This window comes from Oncorhynchus masou, chromosome 10, assembly GCF_036934945.1.
Source record: "Oncorhynchus masou masou isolate Uvic2021 chromosome 10, UVic_Omas_1.1, whole genome shotgun sequence".
Lineage (NCBI taxonomy): Eukaryota > Metazoa > Chordata > Actinopteri > Salmoniformes > Salmonidae > Oncorhynchus > Oncorhynchus masou.
The window spans coordinates 6,214,670-6,239,973 of record NC_088221.1 but is presented as its reverse complement, the minus strand read 5'-3'; the positions used below and the strand labels follow the sequence as shown (position 1 = coordinate 6,239,973).

The 25,304-nt window shown below is 42.7% G+C and overlaps 1 protein-coding gene across 1 annotated transcript in view; it reads left to right on the top strand.

The window, feature by feature from the left end:
- Nucleotides 1-16,400: 16,400 nt before the first annotated feature.
- The window catches only part of LOC135547079 (collagen alpha-1(XVIII) chain-like), a 182,611-nt gene continuing 173,707 nt past the window's right edge, over nt 16,401-25,304 (top strand). Inside the window, exons 1-2 of the mRNA XM_064975733.1 lie at nt 16,401-16,573; nt 16,668-16,735. Coding sequence (XP_064831805.1) covers nt 16,563-16,573; nt 16,668-16,735 — 79 coding nt within the window. The 5' untranslated portion in view covers nt 16,401-16,562. The remainder of the gene's footprint in view (nt 16,574-16,667; nt 16,736-25,304) is intronic.

The following is a 25,304-nucleotide window of genomic DNA, read 5'->3' as shown; positions in this document are numbered from 1 at the left end:
CAGCACGGCCAGGTGGACTGGGGACATCATGGAGTCATCATGTCAGGTAGTCCTGAGGCATGGTCCTAGGGCTCAGGTCCTCCGAGAGAGAGAAAGAAAGAGAGAAAGGGAGAATTAGAGAGAGCATACTTAATTTCACACAGGACACCGGATAAGACAGAAGAAGTACTCCAGATATAACAAACTGACCCTAGCCCCCGACACATAAACTACTGCAGCATAAATACTGGAGGCTGAGACAGGAGGGGTCAGGAGACACTGTGGCCCCATCCGATGATACCCCCGGACAGGGCCAAACAGAAAGGATATAACCCCACCCACTTTGCCAAAGCAAAGCCCCCACACCACTAAAGGGATATCTTCAACCACCAACTTACCATCCTGAGACAAGGCCGAGTATAGCCCACAAATATCTCCGTCACGGCATAACCCAAGGGGGGCGCCAACCCAGACAGGAAGATCACATCAGTGACTCAACCCACTCAAGTGACGCACCCCTCCTAGGGACGGCATGAAAGAGCACCAGTCAGCCAGTGACTCAGCCCGTGTAATAGGGTTAGTGGCAGAGAATCCCAGTGGAAAGAGAGGAACCGGCCAGGCAGAGACAGCAAGGGCGGTTCGTTGCTCCAGAGCCTTTCCATTCACCTTCACACTCCTGGGCCAGACTACACTCAATCATATGACCCACTGAAGGTTCACTTACATGTGCCAAGTGAACCTGCAACCACAATACTTCAGTAACACTTGATATTCTCTAAGCATTACAGGGATATGTCTCTGAATATATACAGCAACACCTCCCCCATAAGCATTTCTGTCTCTTCTATAGCTGTTATATCCTTCTATTGTTAGTGGTGTATCATCTCGTGAATTATCTACAGTGGTTCCTCCTTTAAATGTTGTGAGCTTACACCACAGGACTTAGAGGTACCCAGCGTTACAGCGTCATTTCTCCAGACCACCGCAAGAGGGAGTTAGATCACTTATTATGCATTTTGGTCCCAAGGTTTTTATATGACCAATCATATTGAGTGGTTCCAATGACAAATTGGACACAAGCCACCCGTCCTTGTTGACTTACTTCAGCAAATGGCTGACAAAACATTACGGGGGAAGCAAAGTAAGTAGTAAGTAGTTATAACATCATAACGAGTCAAGCTAAAAATGTACAATTGAGAGGAATATGTTAGTTAATGTAGAGACAAATGATAATGAATATTTTTTTGTCATGAAGTTAATTTATGAAAATGGCTATTTAGCAAGTTAGCTGACTAGCTAACATTAGACAGCTCGCTATCTGGTGTAATGACATGAGTTTGACAATGTCATTTGTGTTGTTTAATGTTTTAGGGACTCCTTAGAAAACCAGCAAACCAGGCTGTCATCTTGGGAAACACTAGATTTAAAGAATCTAGCTAGCTAAAGCATTTACTGCAAATTAAATTTACAATTGTGTAAGTTTGCCTTGACATTCAACGCAGCTGAAGTAATTGTCACGAGTCCGACCGAGGGTGGTTCCCTTTCGCGGGTGGGTGGCGCTCGGCGGTTGTCGTCACCGGCCTATTAGCTGCCACTGATTGTCTTTCATTCCCCTCCTTGTATGTTTAGTGGTAGCACCTGTTTATGTTTTATTAGTTTGTCTTTATTAGACAGCCGGCCCGCCTGGTTGTTGTGCGGGATTATTTCAGTGTAACCTTCGGCTCTGTTGTAGAGGTACGTGTTAGTGCCTGGTCGTGATTTGTTCCGTTGTACATTTTGATTCCCTGTGTTTGGGAACGTAACTATTGTGAGCACCCTGTGGTGCGTTGGTGCTATTAAAGACGCACAGCATTGAACTCTCCGTGTCCTGCATTTGACTCCACACCCATGACACCCGGAGCATTACAGTAATATAGCCAGCTAACTATTTACTTGCTTATTGTGTAGTGGAGGATAAAAATAACTGTATGCCTATGTCACGTACATAAGGAGAGATGCATTGAGCAGTAGATGTTGAGTTCCACATAATTTATTAACAAAGTGAAACTTAGCAAAAACAAAATAATAAATCAATAAACTAACAACGAAATGTGACTACGTGGTGCACATGCACAAAACACAAAATAACATCCCACAACCCAGGTGGGAACCATGGAGAACTTAACTCAATTAGAGACAATGATAATCCGCTGCCTCTAATTGGGAACCATACCAAGCTCAGCAACATAGAACTAGGAAAACTAGAACACAACATAGACATACATATACTAAATCACCCCCTAGTCACGCCTGACCTACTACACCATAGAGAAACAATGGTTCTCTATGGTCAGGGTGTGACAGTACCCCCCCCCCCCACAAAAGGTGCGGATTCCTGGATCTGGCTATCGTGACAGGCTGAACGCCGTGCCTGGACTGGGCATTGGTGCAAAGGAGGACTCCGGTCATGGAGCTGGGTTGGACGCCGTGACTGGACTGAGCACCTCCACAAAGGAAGGCTCTGGCCTTGGAGCGAGACTGAATGCCATGCCTGGACTGGGCACCGGCACAAAGGAGGGCTCCGGCCATATAGCTGGACTGGACGCCGTGCCTGGACTGGGCACCGGTGCAGAAGAAGGCTCCGGCCTTGGAGCTGGACTGGACGCCATGCCTGGACTGGGCACTGCAGCAGAAGAAGGCTCCTGCCCTGGAGCTGGACTGGACTACTTGCCTGGAAGCTCCTGACCATTGACCCATGCTGGAGGTTCCGGAACGTTGACCGTCCCTGGAAGTTCCGCACTGTGGACCGTAGCAGGAGGTTCTGGACTGTAGACCATCACAGGAGGTTCCGGACTGTGGTACCGTCGCAGGAGGTTCCGGACTGTGGGCCGTCGCAGGATATTCCGGACTGGGGACTGTAGCAGGAGGTTCCGGACTGTGGACCGTCGCAGGATGTTCCGGACTGGGGACCATTGCCTGAAGCTCTGGACTGTGAACCGTCGCCGGAAGCTCCGGACTGTGATCCGTCGCCGGAAGCTCCGGACTGTGAACTGTCGCAGGAAGCTCTGGACTGGGAACCGTCGCCGGAGGCTCGGGACTGAGAACCATTCCAGGCCAACATAGAAATAAAAAAACTAGACTACCCACCCTAGTCACACTCTGACCTAACCAAAATAGAGAATAAAAAGGATCTCTAAGTTCAGGGCGTGTTCCGCATTGCGTCCAACAACAACATTGACCAATACGCTGATTCGGTGAGCGAGTTCATTAGAAAGTGCATTGATGATGTTGTTACCATAGCAAGGATTAAAACATTCCCAAACCAGAAACCGTGGATTGATGTTAGCATTCGCGTGAAACTGAAAGCGCGAACCACTGCTTTTAACCAGGGAAAGGTGACCGGAAACATGACCGAATACAAACAGTGTAGCTACTCCATCCTCAAGGCAATCAGACAATCAAGCGTCAGAGACGAAGTACAGTCACAATTCAACGGCTCAGACACAAGAGGTACAGTATGTGAGAATGCTGTTCATCGACTACAGCTCAGCATTTAACACCATAGTACCCTCCAAACTCGTCATCAAGCTCGAGACCCTGGGGCTCGACCCCGTGCTGTGCAACTGGGTACTGGACTTCCTGACGGGCCGCCCCCAGGTGGTGAGGGTAGGTAACAACATCTCCACCCCGCTGATCCTCAACACTGGGGCCCAACAAGGGTGTGTTCTGAGCCCTCTACTGTACTCCCTGTTGACCCATGACTGCGTGGCCATGCACGCCTCCAACTCAATCGTCAAGTTTGCGAACGACACTACAGTGGTAGGCTTGATTACCAACAACAATGAGACGGCCTACAGGGAGGAGGTGAGGGCCCTTGGAGTGTGGTGTCAGGAAAATAACCTCACACTCAACAAAACTAAGGAGATGATTGTGGACTTCAGGAAACAGCAGAGGGAACACCCCCCTATCCACATCGATGGGACAGTAGTGGAGAGGGTAGTAGGTTTTAAGTTCCTCGGCGTACACATCACGGACAAACTGAATTGGTCCACCCACACAGACAGCATCGTGAAGAAGGCGCAGCAGCGCCTCTTCAACCTCAGGAGGCTGAAGAAATTCGGCTTGTCACCAAAAGCACTGAAACTTCTACAGATGCACAATCGAGAGCATCCTGGCTGGCTGTATCACCGCCTGGTACGGCAACTGCTCCGCCCACAACCGTAAGGCTCTCCAGAGGGTAGTGAGGTCTGCACAACGCATCGCAGGAGGCAAACTACCTGCCCTCCAGGACACCTACACCACCCGATGTCACAGGAAGGCCATAAAAATCATCAAGGACAACAACCACCCGAGCCACTGCCTGTTCCCCCCGCTATCATCCAAAAGGCGAGGTCAGTACAGGTGCATCAAAGCAGGGACCAAGAGACTGAAAAACAGCTTCTACGCCATCAGACTGTTAAACAGTCACCACTAACATTGAGTGACTGCTGCCAACACACTGACTCAACTCCAGCCACTTTAATAATGGGAATTGATGGAAATTGATGTAAAATATATCACGAGCCACTTTAAACAATGCTACTTAATATGTTTACATACCCTACATTACTCATCTCATATGTATATGTATATACTGTACCCTATATCATCTACTGCATCTTTATGTAATACATGTATCACTAGCCACTTTAAACTATGCCACCTTGTTTACATACCCTACATTACTCATCTCATATGTATATAATTTACTCGATACCATCTATTGCATCTTGTCTATGCCGCTCTGTACCATCACGCATTCATATATCTTTTTGTACATATTCTTTATCCCTTTACACTTGTGTGTATAAGGTAGTAGTTTTGGAATTGTTAGGGTAGATCGTACTCGTTGGTTATTACTGCATTGTCGGAACTAGAAGCACAAGCATTTCGCTACACTCGCATTCACATCTGCTAACCATGTGTATGTGACAAATACATTTGATTTGATTTTGATTTAATTTGATCATCCCCCCCTGTTGGGGAATTGACCCCAGTCTCCCGCGTGCCCTCCCCATCTCAGGAAATGCCAATATGGAAGACTATCAAATGCTTCTCAAAGATGCCCTCTGGTTGTCAAACTAGCACTCTTGCAGCAACAAAATAAATGGCTGACAATTAAATGATGTGCTACAGAATGCTGCAGAATGCTTTTAAAGGAGGAACCACTGTAAGTGATTCTCAGAAATGGCTAATATATGAATGTTATCTGATGTTATTAAGTTATTGATTTCATGGACCTTGTTTCTAAGGCTACATATAGTATTAATATGGGCTATCTTCAACCCTTTCCCGGGTAGCATATCAGAGATAGACATAATACTGAAAAGAGCAAACAAAGCAAGAGAGAAAAATATACATTCAGCAGTCCATTAATCAATTGATTTGTGTGTGCAATTAACATATTGTTCAGTGTTGTGTTGTGTTGTGTGGTGGCTTATCTGGCATGCATCTAAAAAAATGTTGGGAAGTTTGCCCCATCAAGATTTACATGCTGAAAATCGCCACTGCCAAAGTCAGCCTTTTAAAGATAATAAAAGTATGTGCCAGGGATGGTCTTTAAACTGATACATATCTTCATTTATTTGAGAAGAACAATTTACTGCCTCATTTTGAAATTATAGCATAGAAACACACACACACACAAAACAAAGTTATTTGTCTGGCTGGATCCATTAAACATTACCTGATTAATTGACTTGGAGATAGGATCATTCAAGTTTGAAATCTATCTCCATGACCAAAATATTCTCCTATCTAATCTGGAGAATATAGAGACAAAAGTTTTTACTCCTGGAAGAGCGGGGATAATGGTGGCTATCTTGTGTAAACATATGGCTTTGAGAGGCATGTGGATGTGCGCTGGGGCAGGACTACAGCCGAGCAGGGATGGTTGGGACATGCCTGCACTGGCCAGGGAGAACGTCACTCATTTGAGGTGATGGCCCGTTGCTCTGTCTGGGCAGTCCGATTTGTTCAAAAGTCTTAGTGGCTTTGGACAGGTTAAAGCACATTCAGCAATATCAAGGGAACTACTAGTCAAATAACAAGGGATCAGCAAGGGATGTTAACAAAGGATCAAGCTTTTTTCTTTTGGACAATTGAATAACACTGACTGTGTTACATCATGCGCCTATTTTTGGTGATAAGTTGATAGTGATATCGATATCAGCCACAGTATTGTTATCTCCTTTAATGATAGACAGTGACGTTTTGGGTTTCCTGCCAGCAGAGTGAGGGATGTACTGTGAAGGTTAGCAGGGTTAGAGGCAACTTGTATTCCAACACCCCTAAATGTTTTCCTGTCCTTGTGACATCTCCGTATCGACCACAAAATAAACAGAAGATATGAATGCTACTGTCACCTATGTGGGTACTTTCCAGATATACTAGAGGATATAAATAAATATACTGGCATACCACACACCCCCGCAGCCCCCTCACCAGATAGCATATGAATATGCCATAAACCATAACAAAAATGTTTAGGAAAGTGGCTGTAAAACTGCATAATTTACTCTCAGCCTCATGGAAAAATGTATAGAATTGCAAGAAATTTGCTTTAAAACAGCAACATTTTATTTCAGTATCATGTAAAAATGTGCAGAATAACAGGACAACTAGTTATGTTATTAGGGTTACTCTGTGTTACTAACTTGAGCAGTTACAGTATACACTGCTCACATCCAGTTAGCATCTCCTATGTATTTGACCCCAGACAAGAATTTATAAGGGCAATTCCTTCCCGGTCAAATGACCTATCAAATCCTACTGATGTCAGGAGAGTATTTATAAGTTATGACTGCATCCTCTGTAGTACGTCATACAGCACATCTCGCCACGCTAATGTACTTTATTAGCTGACTTAACTGAGTTTAAGGGAATTGACCACAACCCTGGCCAATAGATTTATTTAATGGCCTGACTGGTAAACTCAATAGAATATCCTAAGCTTTGTTCAGAGAATGGTCTGCATGAACACCGTATTTCTACAATTTTACCTCTAACCTACACTAGTGAGTGGTGTCAACTTACTTAAATCATACGTCAAGAGTTGAATACATTGCACTACCTCCAGGCACATTTCTCAAGTTATAAAGGCCATCTGGGCCTCTTGAGGTCACACTTTCATGTTAATGTGAGGAGAAAAAAATCACAGCCAAAAGATAGTTGAATTTCCAATGTGTCATCAATATGCTTTCAACCATTTAGAAGTACAACCAAATTCCAATGAAAAAACAATGTCTTATTTTTGGTTTAGATGTCACCCAAATGTCTATCACCATTCAAAGCACAGCAAAGTCCAGATGGGAATACAATGTCAGATATTTTGTTTATTTATACAACATAAGTGTTATCACTGTGCTTCATCTGATAGCAGAACAAAATGACCTGGATTGCAGTTGAGATTACATTAAAAGTACATGGTGTAAGAGATTCTGCAACAATTGTGAAGATCTTCACAGACCTGTGATATCCTGTGCATGTTATCTTGAACATGCACACTTTATATAATTACATAAGAATAAATGTATAGGTACAGTATCCTCAACTGGGCCATGAATGTTTATTCATTTTAAGTTTGAATGTTATATTAAAATCTCACTACCATCAAATATTTTATTATTGTCAATTTCTGTCTGATATTGTAACGTCTGCTTCCAACTCACACTCTCAAACACATAGATCCCCTGAATGCAGCTCACTTTCCAGCTCACTTTCCAGTCCACTTTCCAGTTCACAAAGACATAGAACCCCTGAACGCAGCTCACTCTCCAGATCTCAATCACCAGAATTCTGGTCACCTGTTCACACACCTGTAGGTCATTTACACACACGATTTAGTTCTTTGCACCAAGGTATTGTTTGTTTTGTTACGCTTTCTATTCGGAGCTCTGTTCATTTTCCATATTAGTCCTCCTGTGTATCATAGTTTTCTGATTTCCTGTCATCAGCCTCTTGCCTGATCTCCCAGATTACCACATTAGCCTTTACCCTGCCTCTACCGTTAACTGTTTGGACTCCCTGTGTATGACCTTCTGCCCGTCCTTGGACCAAGCTACCTGCCACCTCCTGTGGTCCTTTTCTAATAAACACCTGCTGCTCCCTGCGCTTGAAACAAGTGTCTCTCTCCTATCGTATTCATTGCAGATATGGACACCATTTATCTTTAATCCCGTCACAGACAATATGAAAGTTGTCTGAATATTATTATAAAAGATACTTGTTAAAATACATTTATATTTACCTAATGCTCATGTGTCCCCAAACCAATTAAATATGGTTGTCAATATGTATGTCAAATCTCAGAATTTTACTATATTAAACCCTGAAATAGTGTCAACAGTTAAATAAAAAAATGCTTTCAATTCAGAATTTTAACATACGTCTAAATTTCTTGGGATTGTCCTTAACATTTCAGACAGCTCAGAAAACATAAAATTCATATTTATTAATTGTTGACATTTTATTTAACAAATATTGTCATGTGACGGGGTTGAGACTAGGGTGACAGGGTTGAATACTGTAACGGGGTTGAAGAGACACATCACTTTCCATATTAACTTGTTTAGTTTACTATCAAGATCCCTCCCAGATTTACCCCAAAACATTGCATGCATTGTATGCAATGATGTACTTGCGAAAGTATTCACACCCTTTGCATTTTTTTCTATTTTGTTGCCATACAACCTGGAATTAAAAGTTATATTTGTGGGGTTTGTATCATTTGATTTACATAACATGCCTACCACTTTGAAGATGCAAAATATTTTATTGTGAAACAAACAAGAAATAAGATTTTTTTTAAACTGAAAACTTGAGTATGCATAACTATTCACCCCCTCAAACTCAATACTTTGTAGATCCACCTTTTGCAGCAATTACAGCTGCAAGTTTCTTGGGGTATGTCTGTATATGCTTGACACATCTAGCCACTGGGATTTTTGCCCATTCTTCAAAGCAAAACTGCTTCAGCTCCTTTAAGTTGGATGTTTCCCCTTAAACCACTCGAGTGTTGCTTAGCAGTAGGGCCATTGTCAAGCTGGAAGGTGAACCTCCATCCCAGTCTCAAATCTCTGGAAGACTGAAACAGGTTTCCCTCAAGAATTTCCCTGTATTTAGCGCCATCCATCATTCCTTCAATTCTGACCAGTTTCCCGAGTCCCTGCCGATGAAAAACACCCCCACAGCATGATGCTGCCACCACCATGCTTCACTGTAGTGGATGGTGTTCTCGGGGTGATGAAAGGTGTTGGGTTTGCGCCAGACATAGCATTTTCCTTGATGGCCAAAAAGCTAAATTTTAGTCTCATGTGACCAGAGTATCTTCTTCCGTATGTTTGGGTAGTCTCCCACATGACTTTTGGCGAACACCAAACGTGTTTGCTTATTTTTTTTCTTTAAGCAATGGCTTTTTCTGGCCACTCTGCCGTAAAGCCCAGCTCTGTTGAGTGTACTATGGACAGATACTCCAATCTCCACTGTGGAGCATTGCAGCTCCTTCAGGGTTAACTTTGGTCTCTTTGTTGCATCTCGGATTAATGCCCTCCTTGCCTGTTCCATGAGTTTTGGTGGGCAGCCCTCTCTTGGCAGGTTTGTTGTTTAATAATGGATTTGATGGTGCTCCGTGGGATGTTCAAAGATTTTGATATTTTTTTATAACCCAACCCTGATCTGTACTTCTCCACAACTTTGTCCCTGACCTGTTTGGAGAGCTCCTTGGTCCTCATGGTGCTGCTTGCTTGGTAGTGCCCCTTGCTTAGTGGTGTTGCAGAATCTGTGGCCTTTCAGAACAGGTGTATATATACTGAGATCATGTGACAAATCATGTGATACTTAGATTGCACACAGGTGGACTTTATTTAAATAATTATGTGACTTCTGAAGGTAATTGGTTGCACCAGATCTTATTTAGGGGCTTCATAGCTAAGAGGCTGAATACATATGCACGCACCACTTTTCCGTTTGAACTTTTTTTAAACAAGTGATTTTTTTTATTTAACTTCACCAATTTGGACTATTTTGTGTATGTCCATCACATGAAATCCAAATAAAAATCCATTTATTAAGAAGATTCCTGGATGGCAGGAAGCTTAGCCTCAGTAATGTACTGGGCCGTACGTACTACACTCTAGCGACTTGAGGTCGGAGGCCAAAAAGTTGCCATACCAGGCGGTGATGCAACCAGTCAGGATGTTCTCGATGGTGCCCCCCATTGGAGGTGCCATAATACCCATAAAACCTAGCAATCGAACAGGGAAATGGTTCCAATTGTTATTCCACCATTTATTTTTCCCGTAGCAAATTTTTAGAAACACTTAAAATAAGGTCTGTGTTTCATGTAGGCTTACCCTTGTGTGATGTTTTGATAACCATGTAAAACTCTGTTTACTCTGATTCAAAAATGTGAATTATCATCAAAGTAGACATCATGCAAGACTAAAAATCTATGCAAGCTCCTACACATCATCTGACACTTTTGCTAACAGGTACTGTTTCAATATAAAACTTGAAATTTTGTAAATTATTTCATCACTCTAGAGATTCTTACCTTTGCCCTGATTCGGCAGTCTCGTCCAACTCATAATGGCATTTGTAGCTCTTTATGACAGCCACACCAGCAGGTAATTATTATTTCAGTTTTGGGGGTAAATACAGGCGAATATATTGTTAAAAGCCACCGTGTCCTCGAGAGATATACACAGCTATCAAAACGTCATGCCACGGGAAACCTACATGAAACACTGCCCTTATTTTAAGTGTTTCTAAAATCACCTATCTGAAAAATGTATGGTGGAGAAATTATTGGAACCATTTCCTTGTTTTGGTTTTATAGGTATTATGAATCATGCTGTGGTACTCTATACTGAACGATGTAAGAGCAGCAGGACAATGTCAAACTATGCACCTTAACAGACACAGTAGGTTCACACAACATTGCCGAGGCCAACTGTTTAAATATGAATCAAAAGTTAATGAAATGTAATATGTTTCTCAGCATACAAGGTGAGTAAAGAGATACCTGTCTATTTCTGTGCAACTTGTTGCTTATAGCATATAATAACAGTCAAGGAAATGTACCCACAAGTGCAGTTACAATGTTGTCTGTTAGGTGGCACCAGCCATCTAATATCTATGAAGAACACTAGCCAAAATGATATGATGGCAGGCATATACAGTGTATTAGGAAAGTATTCAGACCCCTTGACTTTTTTCACATATTGTTACATTACAGCCTTATTATGAAATTGATTTTTAAAAAGTCCTCATCAATCTACACAGAATACCCCATAATGACAAATCGAAAACAGGTTTTTAGTAATGTTTGCAAATGTATAAAAAAAAAGTATTTACAAAAGTATTCAGACCCTTTGCTGTGAGACTCAAAAGTGAGCTCAGGTGCATCCTGTTTCCATTGATCATCCTTGAGATGTTTCTACAACTTGATTGGAGTCCACCTGTGGTAAATGCAATTGGACATGATTTGGAAAGGCACATACCTGTCTATACAAGGTCCCACAGCTGACAGTGCATGTCAGAACAAAAACCAAGCCATTAGGTCGAAGGAAATGTCCAAAGAGCACCGGCCTTCATAGTACAGTGGCCAGACGTAAGTCACTCCTCTGTAAAAGGCTCATGGAATTTGCCAAAAGCCACCTAAAGACTCTCGCACCATGAGAAACAAGATTCTTTGGTCTGATGAAACCAAGATTGAACTCTTTGGCCTGAATGCAAAGCATCACGTCTGTAGGAAACCTGGCACCTTCCCTACAGTGAATTATGGTGGTGGCAGCACCATGCTGTGGGGATGTTTTTCAGTGTCAGGGACTGGGAAACTAGTAAAGATCGAGGGAAAGATGAACCGTGCAAAGTGCAGAGAGATTCTTGATGAAAACCTGCTCCAGAGTGCTCAGGACCTCAGACTGGGGCGAAGGTTCACCTTCCAACAGGACAATGACCAAAAGCACACAGCCAAGACAATGCAGTGGTGGCTTTGGGCCAAGTCTCTGATTGTTCTTGAGTGGCCCAGCCAGAGACCGGACTTTAACCCGATCTAACATCTTTTGAAGAGACCTGAAAATAGCTGTGCAGATATGCTCCCCATCCAACTTGGCAGAGCTTGAGGGGATCTGTCACGCCCTGGTCGAAATATATTATGTTTATTCTTCATTTATTCGGTCAGGCCAGGGTGTGACATGGGTTATTGTGGTGTGTTTTTGTCTTGGGGTTTTGTGGGATGTCTAGCGTTAGTCTATGGCTGCCTGAGGCGGTTCTCAATCAGAGTCAGGTGATTATCGTTGTCTCTGATTGGGAACCATATTTAGGCAGCCATATTCTTTGTGTGTTTCATGGGTGATTGTCCTTAGTGTCCTTGTTCCTGTATCTGTGTTAGTTTACACTAGTATAGGCTGTTTCGGTTTTCGTTACGTTCTTTGTTTTGTAGTGTTTGTATTTAGATTTGTGTTACGTTTTGTTCATTAAACATGGATCGCAATCTACACGCTGCATTTTGGTCCGATTCTCTTTCACCGCATGAAAACCGTTACAGGATCTGCAGAGAAGAATGGGAGAAACTCTCCAAATAGAATGTCACATTGTTAAAATACTGCTTCATCGTAATGTACAATCAAACACAAAATATGTGTAGGCTGTGCATACAATTAATTAAATGTTTGTGTTAGAAAACAACATATTTAAGTAATCCATGTTCCTAAAGTAGGCTATAGGGCTTTATATACTCAAGATGGAAATGGTTGGCTATTACATTGTTAACATAACATGTTATTATTATGTAATATAAACATATTATTGTTATATTATTATACATACTTGCATCAATAAATGTTTCTTAAATCTGATTAAATTAGTAATATTATCTAAAAAACAAAACTTAACTAATTAGAATTATATGTATTTGACCAAATCAGACAAGACAAAAGCTTTTCAATGGATGCTACAGATGATATCTGGCCATGGTGGATGTTGATGGCTTTCTCAATGGCGTATAGGTGAGTCACATCTTAAACTGTGTACACTGAATTGGTGTTATGGGGGGATATCATGCTGTGTAAACTATATTGAACTCTCTGTTTCCTGTGCCTGACTTCCCACTCACGACACCCAGAACGTTACAGATGGTAATTACATTCCCGAGTTCCCGGAGTGTCCTGTAAGGATGTAGGAGGTTGCATGAGCTAGGATCAGGGCCATCCAGCAGGTCTCCTATGTGGAGGAGCAGTGAAAATAGCTGAAGGAGTGAATAAAGAAGAGATGTTAGTGAATGTCCCACAATCTGCAGTGAATGCCATGCAGGAGTAGGATCCCGACACACTAATAGTGAAGGTGGATTTTGTTGTGTTTATAGCGCAAGTGATAAATTGTGCTACTCGAACTAATAAAAAAAATCAAAGCTATACATCATTGTCAAGGCGGCAAATAGATTTCTGGCTCTCCAAGGCTTTACGGCTGAAATATTACAGTGAGTACTGAATGACGAGGTTCCTCCTCCCAGGTTCATGAGCCTGTATAGTGATCTGACATTTAAATCCAACTGAAGGAGTTTTTGTTTGAAATTCAGGGTAGTAGCATGAATTTGGTTAGTGTTTTTTATTTATTAATTAGTATGAATTTGTTCATCAAAAACATATTTTATTTTAGGGGTATTTTTACTACCCCGTACAGCAGGTGGCGGCACTACACATTATGAGCGTAGTCTGTCAATAAACCTCAAAGAAGAAGAAGAAAAAAGAAGACCACCTCATGCAGTCAGGCCCCTACAGGGCGAGAGAGGCAGGTTGCAGTTTCCTGAGTTAGGAGTAGTGCAGATGTTGTCATATGCTGAGGCAGTGAAGAAAATAGAGTAAGATGGGTCATGGGCAGTGGCAAGCGGTCATTCAGGGCAGAGCCCCACCTGTTTTGAACCCACATTTTTAGCAAAAAATGTATAAATAAATACATACAATACATACATAAACAGTGGGGAGAACAAGTATTTGATACACTGCCGATTTTGCAGCTTTTCCTACTTACAAAGCATGTAGAGGTCTGTAATTTTGATCATAGGTACACTTCATCTGTGAGAGACGGAATCTAAAACAAAAATCCCGAAAATCACATTGTATGATTTTTAAGTAAAAAATTAGCATTTTATTGCATGACATAAGTATTTGATACATCAAAAAAGCAGAACTTAATATTTGGTACAGAATACTTTGTTTTCAATTACAGAGATCATACATTTCCTGTAGTTCTTGAACAGGTTTGCACACACTGCAGTAGGGATTTTGGCCCACTCCTCCATACAGACCTTCTCCAGATCCTTCAAGTTTTGGGGCTGTCACTGGGCAATACGGACTTTCAGCTCCCTCCAAAGATTTCTATTGGGTCAGGTCTGGAGACTGGCTTGGCCACTCCAGGACCTTGAGATACTTCTTACGGAGCCACTCCTTAGCTGCCCTTGCTGTGTGTTTCAGGTCGTTGTCATGCAGGAAGACCCAGCCACAACCTATCTTCAATGCTCTTATTGAGGGAAGGAGGTTGTTGGCCAAGATCTCGCGATACATGGCCCCATCAATCCTCCCCTCAATACGGTGCAGTCGTCCTGTCCCCTTTGCAGAAAAGCATCCCCAAGGAATGATGTTTCCACCTCCATGCTTCACGATTGGGATGTTGTTCTTGGGGTTGTACTCATCCTTCATCTTCCTCCAAACACGGCGAGTGGAGTTTAGACCAAAAAGCTCTATTTTTGTCTCATCAGACCACATGACCTTCTCCCATTCCTCCTCTGGATCATCCAGATGGTCATTGGCAAACTTCAGATGGACCTGGACATGCGCTGGCTTGAGCAGGGGGACCTTGCGTGCGCTGCAGGATTTTAATCCGTGACGGCATAGTGTGTTGCTAATGGTTTGCTTTGAGACTGTGGTCCCAGCTCTCTTCAGGTCATTGACCAGGTCCTGCCGTGTAGTTCTGGGCTGATACGTCACCTTCCTCATGATCATTGATGCCCCACGAGGTGAGATCTTGCATGGAGCCCCAGACCGAGAGTGATTGACCGTCACCTTGAACTTCCTACATTTTCTAATAATTGCGCCAACAGTTGTTGCCTTCTCACCAAGATGCTTGCCTATTGTCCTGTAGCCCACCCCAGCCTTTTGCAGGTCTACAATTTTATCCCTGATGTCCTTCCACAGCTCTCTGGTCTTGGCCGTCGTGGAGAGTTTGGAGTCTGTTTGATTGAGTGTGTGGACAGGTGTCTTTTATACAGGTAACAAGTTCAAACAGGTGCAGTTAATACAGGTAATGAGTGGAGAACAGGAGGGCTTCTTAAAGAAAAACTAACAGGTCTGTGAGAGCCGGAATTCTTACTGGTTGGTAGGTGATCAAATACTTATGTCATGCAATAAAATGCTAAACAATTACTTAAAAATCGTACAATGTGATTTTCTGGATTTTTGTTTTAGATTCCGTCTCTCACAGTTGAAGTGTACCTATGATAAAAATTACAGACCTCTAGCAAGGGCATTGAAGATGAAACGTGGCTGGGTCTTTCAGCATGACAATGATCCCAAAAACACCGAACGGGCAACAAAGGAATGCCTTCGTAAGAAGCATTTCAAGGTCCTGGAGTGGCCTCGCCAGTCTCCAGATCTCAACCCCATAGAAAATCTTTGGAGGGAGTTGAAAGTCCGTGTTGCCCAGCAACAGCCCACAAACATCACTGCTCTAGAGGAGATCTGCATGGAGGAATGGGCCAAAATACCAGCAACAGTGTGTGAAAACCTTGTGAAGACTTACAGAAAACGTTTGACCTCTGTCATTGCCAACAAAGGGTATATAACAAAGTATTGAGATAAACTTTTGTTATTGACCAAATAGTTATGTTCCACCATAATTTGCAAATAAATTCATTAAAAATCCTCAATGTGATTTTCTGGATTTTTTTTCTCTTATTTTGTCTGTCATAGTTGAAGTGTACCTATGATGAACATTACAGGCCTCATCTTTTTAAGTGGGAGAACTTGCACAATTGGTGGCTGACTAAATATTTTTTTTGTCCCACTGTATGTTTCAGTAAGATTGGATTTTTTAGCATTTATAGCAATGTTTAACAATTGTACTGCAGGGACAGAATGTAAATTGCAGAAAATTGAGGCATTTGTCACAGCTGCAGAGGTTTTAGGGTGTGCGAGACTTTTCCTCAGAAGAGTTACATGGTGTGTTAAGTGGTGTAAGGGAGTTATACTACAGTGTAATAGGTGGCGGTAAAGCAACATTTATTGGATGCCAACCGCCACTAAACATCATTGAAGAAGAAGACGCAGAAGGCCCAGACAGAAAAAATGCACTCTTTAGGACCCAGAAGGATTCTCCTTTGTCAGATTATGTAGGTCACTTTTCTCTCCCACAATTTTCTCTGTAACCAGCAGAGCCGACAGCCGAGCATCAGCTGTTCAACCGGCTTGGAATCAATCGTGGGGGACCAGGGAAATAGCGAAAAGTTTTACATTTATTTGCCCAGAAATCACATGTAGCCTTTGAACTTGGTCACTACCAAAACAGAGATGGAAATGAGGTATTTTTTAAAATTCATTTACACTCTTGGGGGATGTAAAGAAATCGAAAGATATGATTATTAATTTAATACACGATGTGCTACCTCGTTGCAGGTGTTGCTTGTGGCCACCACTGTGCTTCGTCCTGGTTCTTCTGACACCAGTAGCATCGCAATGGCCAGGTAAGCCCTAAGAAAAACTATAAACAATTTGGAAATGTAGCTGCTCAGATGTCTACAACTTGTTGGGTCTTTGTCTCTCGAAACGTCGTAATGTTACCGTTGACAGAAACGTTTGGGAAGAGTGTTGGTAATGTAGGGTTACCGTTTTAATAAAACAGTAACATATTGAAATACACTTAGACGATGGTTTTACAACTTTCATTGACCAAAACTATTGGAAGGTTGACACCTGTAGGCTAATGTAAGGTAGGGGCTGTCAATAGGCCTGTCTATGCTAAATTACCTTTTGTCCTGAAAATAATCTACAGTTATTTGGGAAATGCTGTTTGCGATGATGTAACTGTGCTATAATGTAACCAGCGTCAGCTATTAGAAACAGTGTCCGTGTCGTTTCTTATTGTAGACGGTAGATTACTTTCTTCGAGTCAATATTTATTGTATGAGTTATTTTATATTGGCACTGCTGATAAGGAACCATCAGGGGAGAAAAGAGTTGCAGGTGTACCGGTTAATAAACAACCTCAGGCTGTATTTCAACTTGCAAGGCTTTCTGAATTATTAATTTGATCATCCCTGCACGTTTTTTTTTCCTGAAATAAGTGTAAATGGACTGAGTGATTGATATATTTAATTCCATGTGATCTTATAGACCAATAACAGAGTTCCAAACCTGTTGGCCAATTAGAGCAAATTTTCAGTTTTCCTGCATTGGACCTTTAAAGCTGCATCCACAAAAAATCTCTCTGTCCAATTACAAAATGTGTAGATTTGCAGGAAAGTAGCTTGGAAACGGCAAAATGTTCTCTCTGATGACAAGAGCCAAATCTTTAAAATTTTCCTAGCCGTTGCCGGAGATTTGGTTAGTCTGGCCATGCACTGCAGAAGTCCTAGTAAAACTCATTGTATGCTATTTTTATCCAACTCTAGTTGTTTTCTGATTATGATGGGGTCCCTGATTAATTTGCCATCACCAGAGGGGTCCCCATTCCAAAAAAGTTTGAGAACCCCTGCTCTAAAGCAAAAATATTGGTGAAAGTAATAATACAATTAGTTTTCATTGGTATTTGGTGAATTATGTTGAACTGTGTTTTTAAGATTTTGGTCGATTCAGTGATAGTTGCTCAGTGAAAGTGTGTTCCATAGCATAGTCCCATGGATAGCATAGTTCCACAAGCGAACACTATGTGCTGGATTGACATTGTATACCCAATAAAGATTGAGAACTAGTCTATTGAACGTCGATAATCAGGTCAGGATGCAAAGAGAACGATATCTTTCATCTGAACTTACAATTCCACTTTGATGTGCACAGAATGGCTTTGGTCTGTTGACAGGGGCTTTCTCAAGTCCAAAGTCTGCCCTCAGAACTCACATTCCTTCACTGTTTGTCCAGTGTCTTGCTTTATATCTAACCAGAGGTTGGGATGGGGACCCTTGAGTAGAGCTGGGATGATAAAATGAAAATTAACATCACCGACATTGCCTTCCTCTTACCAAAGCATTTTGATTATGTTGGTCATTTACTACACAACTGTTTCTGTAAATTGTTCTAAAACCATTATTTAGTCAACAGTAATAACCTATGCATTATTTTAATACTTGCTATGAAAGTTTATGTGCCTATCCCTGTTTCACTGTGGGCTGCTGACTCTCACTCCCTCTCCCAACCGTGAGCAAATAGGAACTGAGAAGCACAAGCATGACCGTTGCTCAAAATGCTATTGCGGGGAAAAATACATTTTTCATAGCAGCTACTATTGTGGTTATAGAGAGGAGTTTCACAGCTTTCTATAAATATAGAATGTATTTCTCACCTCTTAATATTGAGTTGAGTGCACCACTTCACAACCGGATTAGGAACTAGTTAGTATGGTTTTCATGCTCCTGCAGTGCGCGCCGTGCAGTGAATATGCCTACATCAAGAGAGCGTAGTTATGGTAAAAAATGTTTTGATTTATCAGTATGTATTTTTGTTAATATCGCCCAGCTCTTCTCTGGAGTGTACTAAGCTCTACAGTGCACACTAGTCTTGAGAAAGTGGAGTTACATAATTTAGTATGGAATAGTTCCATTCTGAATCTCTGAATCTCACTGCAGCTCATTATTGAATTTTTCAAAGTTCTGTCCATTGAATTGTACAGCTGTCAGATTGAATACAGGGAGGAGATTGACACTTTACTCACTTACCTCATAGAAGCTGTAGTCAAAATTGATAGATTGGGGAGCATTATCTACATAAATGTAATAAATGTTTTGCAATCATTAATGACGCTTGTTATTGTGTTAATAGTAGTAAGAACTCACAAGGGAAAGCTTAGTGGTGTAATACTGTGAGTAGGTGTTATGTCCAACGAGCTGGGATATTTTACACCTGTATAATTTGGTCCAAATGTCTTTCACATGATTTAAATAACTATTGCTACATAAGAACCAAGTCAAACTAGAATTGAATCATGTTCACTTTACCTAGCTCATTGGGATACATTTCTCCATTTTAAACAGTGTATTGTTGAGACCAGTGCCTCTGATAAAGCCTTCAGACTTTTACAAAGTGCCACGTTGGCAGCAAATACTTCAGAAACACTCTAATTCCAGTTGAAAATACAATGTTGGCGACAATGCCGTGGAGCTTATGGTGCCATTAGTTTGGTGAATCCTTATTTGAGGCTAAATTGATTTTATTGATGTATTATATTAAGTTAAAATAAGTGTTAATTCAGTATTGTTGTAATTGTCATTATTACAAATAAAAAAAATAAATTGGCCGATTAATCGGTATCAGATTTTTTTGATCCTCCAACAATTGGTATCGGCGTTGAATAATCATAATCGGTCGACCTCTAATACACACATATTATTCATATTCCGGACACCTGCAGCTAATTTCCTGCAATTCTATCCAATGTGTTATGGGGTTTTGTACTGTGTTTTTATATACTGTATTCTCGATATACATTTGAATTCGTAAGTTTACAAACACTTGGGTTGGAGTCATTAAAACTCGTTTTTCAACCACTCCACAAGTATCTTTTTAACAAACTATAATTTTGGCAAGTCAGTTAGGACATCTACTTTGTGCATGACACAAGTCATTTTTCCAACAACAGACAGATTATTTCACTTATAATTCACTATATCACAATTCCAGTGGGTCAGAAGATTACATACACTAAGTTGACTGTGCCTTTTAAACAGCTTGGGAAATTTCAGAAAATGTCATGGCTTTTGAAGCTTCTGAAAGGCTAATTGACATAATTTGAGTCAATTGATGGTGTACCTGTGGCTGTATTTCAAGGCCTACCTTCAAACTCAGTGTCTCTTTGCTTGACGTCATGGGAAAATCAAAAGAAATCAGCTAAGACCTCAGAAAAAAATGTAAGACCTCCACAACTCTGGTTCATCCTTGGGAGCAATTTCCAAACGCCTGAAAGTACCACGTTCATCTGTACAAACAATAGTACGCAAGTATAAACACCATGGGACCACACAGCCATCATACCGCTCAGGAAGGAGACACATTATGTCTCTTAGAGATGAACGTACTTTAGTGCGAAAAGTGCATATCAAACCCAGAACAACAGCAAAGGATCTTGTGTAGATGCTGGAGGAAACGGGTACAAAAGTATCTATATCCACAGTAAAATGAGTCCTATATCGACAACCTGAAAGAAGCCACTGCTCCAAAACCGCCATAAAAAAGCCAGACTACTGTTTGCAACTGAACATGGGGGCAAATATCATACTTTTTGGAGAAATGTCCTCTGGTCTGATGAAACAAAAATAGAACTGTTTGGCCGTAATGACCATTGTTATGTTTGGAGCAAAAGGGGGAGGCTTGCAAGCCGAAGAACACCATCCCAACCATGAAGCACGGATGTGGCAGCATTATGTTTTGGGGATGCTTTGCTGCCGGAGGGACTGGTGCACTTCACAAAACAGATGGCATCATGAGGATGGAAAATGATGTGGATGTATTGAAGCAACATCAAAACATCAGTCAGGAAGTTTTAAAGCTTGGTTGCAAATGCATACTTCCAAAATTGTGGCAAAATTTACATTTACATTTAAGTCCATTTGGCAGACGCTCTTATCCAGAGCGACTTACAAATTGGTGAATTCACCTTATGACATCCAGTGGAACAGCCACTTTACAATAGTGCATCTAAATCATTTAAGGGGGGGGGGTGAGAAGGATTACTTTATCCTATCCTAGGTATTCCTTAAAGAGGTGGGGTTTCGGGTGTCTCCGGAAGGTGGTGATTGACTCCGCTGTCCTGGCGTCGTGAGGGAGTTTGTTCCACCATTGGGGGGCCAGAGCAGCGAACAGTTTTGACTGGGCTGAGCGGGAACTGTACTTCCTCAGAGGTAGGGAGGCGAGCAGGCCAGAGGTGGATGAACGCAGTGCCCTTGTTTGGGTGTAGGGCCTGATCAGAGCCTGGAGGTACTGCGGTGCCGTTCCCCTCACAGCTCCGTAGGCAAGCACCATGGTCTTGTAGCGGATGCGAGCTTCAACTGGAAGCCAGTGGAGAGAGCGGAGGAGCGGGGTGACGTGAGAGAACTTGGGAAGGTTGAACACCAGACGGGCTGCGGCGTTCTGGATGAGTTGTAGGGGTTTAATGGCACAGGCAGGGAGCCCAGCCAACAGCGAGTTGCAGTAATCCAGACGGGAGATGACAAGTGCCTGGATTAGGACCTGCGCCGCTTCCTGTGTGAGGCAGGGTCGTACTCTGCGGATGTTGTAGAGCATGAGCCTACAGGAACGGGCCACTGCCTTGATGTTAGTTGAGAACGACAGGGTGTTGTCCAGGATCACGCCAAGGTTCTTAGCGCTCTGGGAGGAGGACACAATGGAGTTGTCAACCGTAATGGCGAGATCATGGAACGGGCAGTCCTTCCCCGGGAGGAAGAGCAGCTCCGTCTTGCCGAGGTTCAGCTTGAGGTGGTGATCCGTCATCCACACTGATATGTCTGCCAGACATGCAGAGATGCGATTCGCCACCTGGTCATCAGAAGGGGGAAAGGAGAAGATTAATTGTGTGTCGTCTGCATAGCAATGATAGGAGAGACCATGTGAGGTTATGACAGAGCCAAGTGACTTGGTGTATAGCGAGAATAGGAGAGGGCCTAGAACAGAGCCCTGGGGGACACCAGTGGTGAGAGCGCGTGGCGAGGAGACAGATTCTCGCCACGCCACCTGGTAGGAGCGACCTGTCAGGTAGGACGCAATCCAAGCGTGGGCCGCGCCGGAGATGCCCAACTCGGAGAGGGTGGAGAGGAGGATCTGATGTTTCACAGTATCGAAGGCAGCCGATAGGTCTAGAAGGATGAGAGCAGAGGAGAGAGAGTTAGCTTTAGCAGTGCGGAGCGCCTCCGTGATACAGAGAAGAGCAGTCTCAGTTGAATGACTAGTCTTGATCCAAATCAGTCAGGTTTCAAGAAGGTCATTCTGAGAGAGATAGCGGGAGAGCTGGCCAAGGACGGCACGTTCAAGAGTTTTGGAGAGAAAAGAAAGAAGGGATACTGGTCTGTAGTTGTTGACATCGGAGGGATCGAGTGTAGGTTATGAATGCTTGTATTTATTTTATCACATTCCCAGTGGGTCAATGGCTTAAGGACAACAAAGTCAAGGTATTGGAGTGGAAATCACAAAGCCCTGACCTCAATCCCATAGAAAATGTGTGGGAAGACCTGAAAAAGCATATGCCAGCAAGGAGTCCTGTAAACCTGACTCAGTTACAGCAGCTCTGTCAGGAGGGATAGGCCAAAATTCACCCAACTTATTGTGGGAAGCTTGTGGAAGGCTACCTGAAAAGTTTGACCCAAGTTAAACAATTTTAATGCAATGCTATCAAATACTAATTGAGTGTATGTAAACTTCTGACCCACTGGGAATGTGATAAAATAAATACAAGCATTCATAAATCATTCTCTCTACTATTATTCCGACATTTCACATTCTTAAAATAAAGTGGTGATCCAAACTGACCTAAGACAGGGGATTTTTACTAGGATTAAATGTCAGGAATTGTGAACAACTGAGTTTAAATGTATTTGGCTTAGGTGTATGTAAACTTCTGACTTCAACTGTATGTACTGAGATCATGTGACGGATCATGTGTATCACATGATTGCACACAGGTGGACTTAATTTGTAAAATAATGTGACTTCTGAAGGCAATTGGTTGTACCAGATCTTATTTAGGGGCTTCATAGCAAAGGGGGTGAAGACATATGCACAAGTTTTTATTTTATTTTTTATTTCACTTCACCAATTTGGACTATTTTGTGCATGTCCATTACATGAAATTTAAATTTTAATGCAACAAAATTGGAAAAACTCCAAGGGGGATGAATACTTGCAAGTTTTACAAGGCACTGTGGGTAGGGTAGTGTGACTATGCATAGATAATAAACAGCGAGTAGCTGCAGCGTAAAAAATGGGGGGGAAATATTCCAGGTGGCCATTTGATTAGCTGTTCGGCAGACTTATGCCTTAGGGGTAAAAGCTGTTAAGAAGCCTTTTGGACCCAGACTTGGCATTCCGGTACCGCTTGCCGTGCAGTAGCAGAGAGAACATTCAATGACTAGGGTGACTAGATACTTTGGCAATGTTTAGGGCCTTCCTCTGTCACCGCCTGGTTTAGAGGTCCTGGATGGCAGGTATCTTGGCCCTAGTGATGTACTGGGCAGTACACACTACCTTCTGTAGCGCCTTGCAGCCGATGGCAACTGCTCGGTCATACTAGGCAATGATGCAACCAGTGCTCTCTGCTCTCTGGTGCAGCTGTAGAACTTTTTCAGGACCTGAGGACCCATGCCAAATCTTTGCAGTCTCCTGAGGGGGAATAGGCATTGTTATGCCCTCTTCACGACTGTCTTGGTGTGTTTGGACCATGATAGTATGTTGATGTAGACACCAAGGAACTTGAAGCTCTCAACCTGCTCCATTACAGCCCTGTCGATGAGAATTGGGGCGTGCTCTGTCCTCCTTTTCCTGTAGTCCACGATCATCTCCTTTTTCTTGAGGGAGGGTTTGTTCTGGCACCACACTTCCAGGTCTCTGACCTCCTCCCAATAGGCTGTCTTATCATTGTCAGTGATGAGGCATACCACCGTTGTGTCGTCAGCAATGATGGTGTTGGAGTCATGCTTGGCCACACAGTTGTGGGGGAACAGGGAGTACAGGAGGGGGCTGGGCACGCACCCCTGAATGGCCCCTTTGTTGAGGATCAGCATGGCACATGTGTTGTTGCCTACCCTTACCAACTGGGGGTGGCCCATCAGGAAGTCCAGGATCCAGTTGCAGAGGGATGTGTTTAGTCTCAGGGTCCTTAGCTTAGTGATGAGCTTTGAGGGCACTATGCTGTTAAACGCTGACCTGTAGTCAATGAACAGCATTCTCATGTAGGTGCTCCTTTTGTCCAGGTGGAAAAGGACAGTGTGGAGTGCAATAGAGACAGCATCATCTGTGGATCTGTTGGGGCAGTATGCAAAATGGAGTGGGCCTAGGGTTTCTGGGATGATGGTGGCGATGTGAGTCATGACAAGCCTTTCAAAACATTTCATGGCTACAGGCGTGAGTGCTACGTGTTGGCAGTCATTTGGGCAGGTTACCTTGGTGTTCTTGGGCTCAGAGACTATGGTGGTATGCTTGAAACATGTATTTATTACGGACTTGGCCAGGAACAGGTAAAACATTTAAGTGAATCAGAGTACATATCCTGGGAATCTGTCTGGCCCTGCGACCTGTGAATGTTGAACTGTTTGACGATCTTACTCACATCGGCTACGGTGAGCGTGATCACACAGTCGTCTGGAACAGCTGCTGCTCTCATACATGCTTCTGTGTTGCTTGCTTTGAAGCAAGCATAGAGGTAATTCAGCAACCCTTTGTTGTCCATAATATTTTGCAAGACCTGCCACATCCGACAAGCTTCGGAGCCGGTCTAGTAGGATTCAATCTTAGTCCTATATTTATGCTTTGCCTGTTTGATGGTTCGTCAATCAAGGTCAATGGCAGCTTCCACAGGTATAACAAGCAGTGAACAGCTACCATGCTCATTCTGTTCAGGTGGCGCAATTAGAGCTGGGCGAATGTATGTTTTTGCGTGATATTCCAAAGGTGGGAAGGCAGGCGACCCAAGCTTAGGCCAAAATAAGCCCAGAGAAACGCATTGAGTTTATATTGGACAGAATGTGGTGAGAGTGATACCTCTCGCGTCACCTCTTCCTCTCTGTTTACACACACACACAAGTAGCTCCCCCTGCCACAACAACAAAGACGAGATCACTTCTTCCTCTGAGAAGGGTCTTCAACTAGCTATGCATTTGAGGTTTGATCCAACCTTTGTAAAGATACCATTTTTATGTCTCAACTACTCAAATTGCGCAGAGCAGACACTGCTAAAATGGGAGAATTAACAAACATTTATTGTGGAAAATTAATTCTTAGTTTGTCGTGCGCAGCATTCCAGTACCAGAAAACATCTGAACTCATGAGGGGCTGCAGTTGCTCGCATTCCCACATCCAACATAATTTTTGTTAATTTTGATCAATTCCACACAGTTT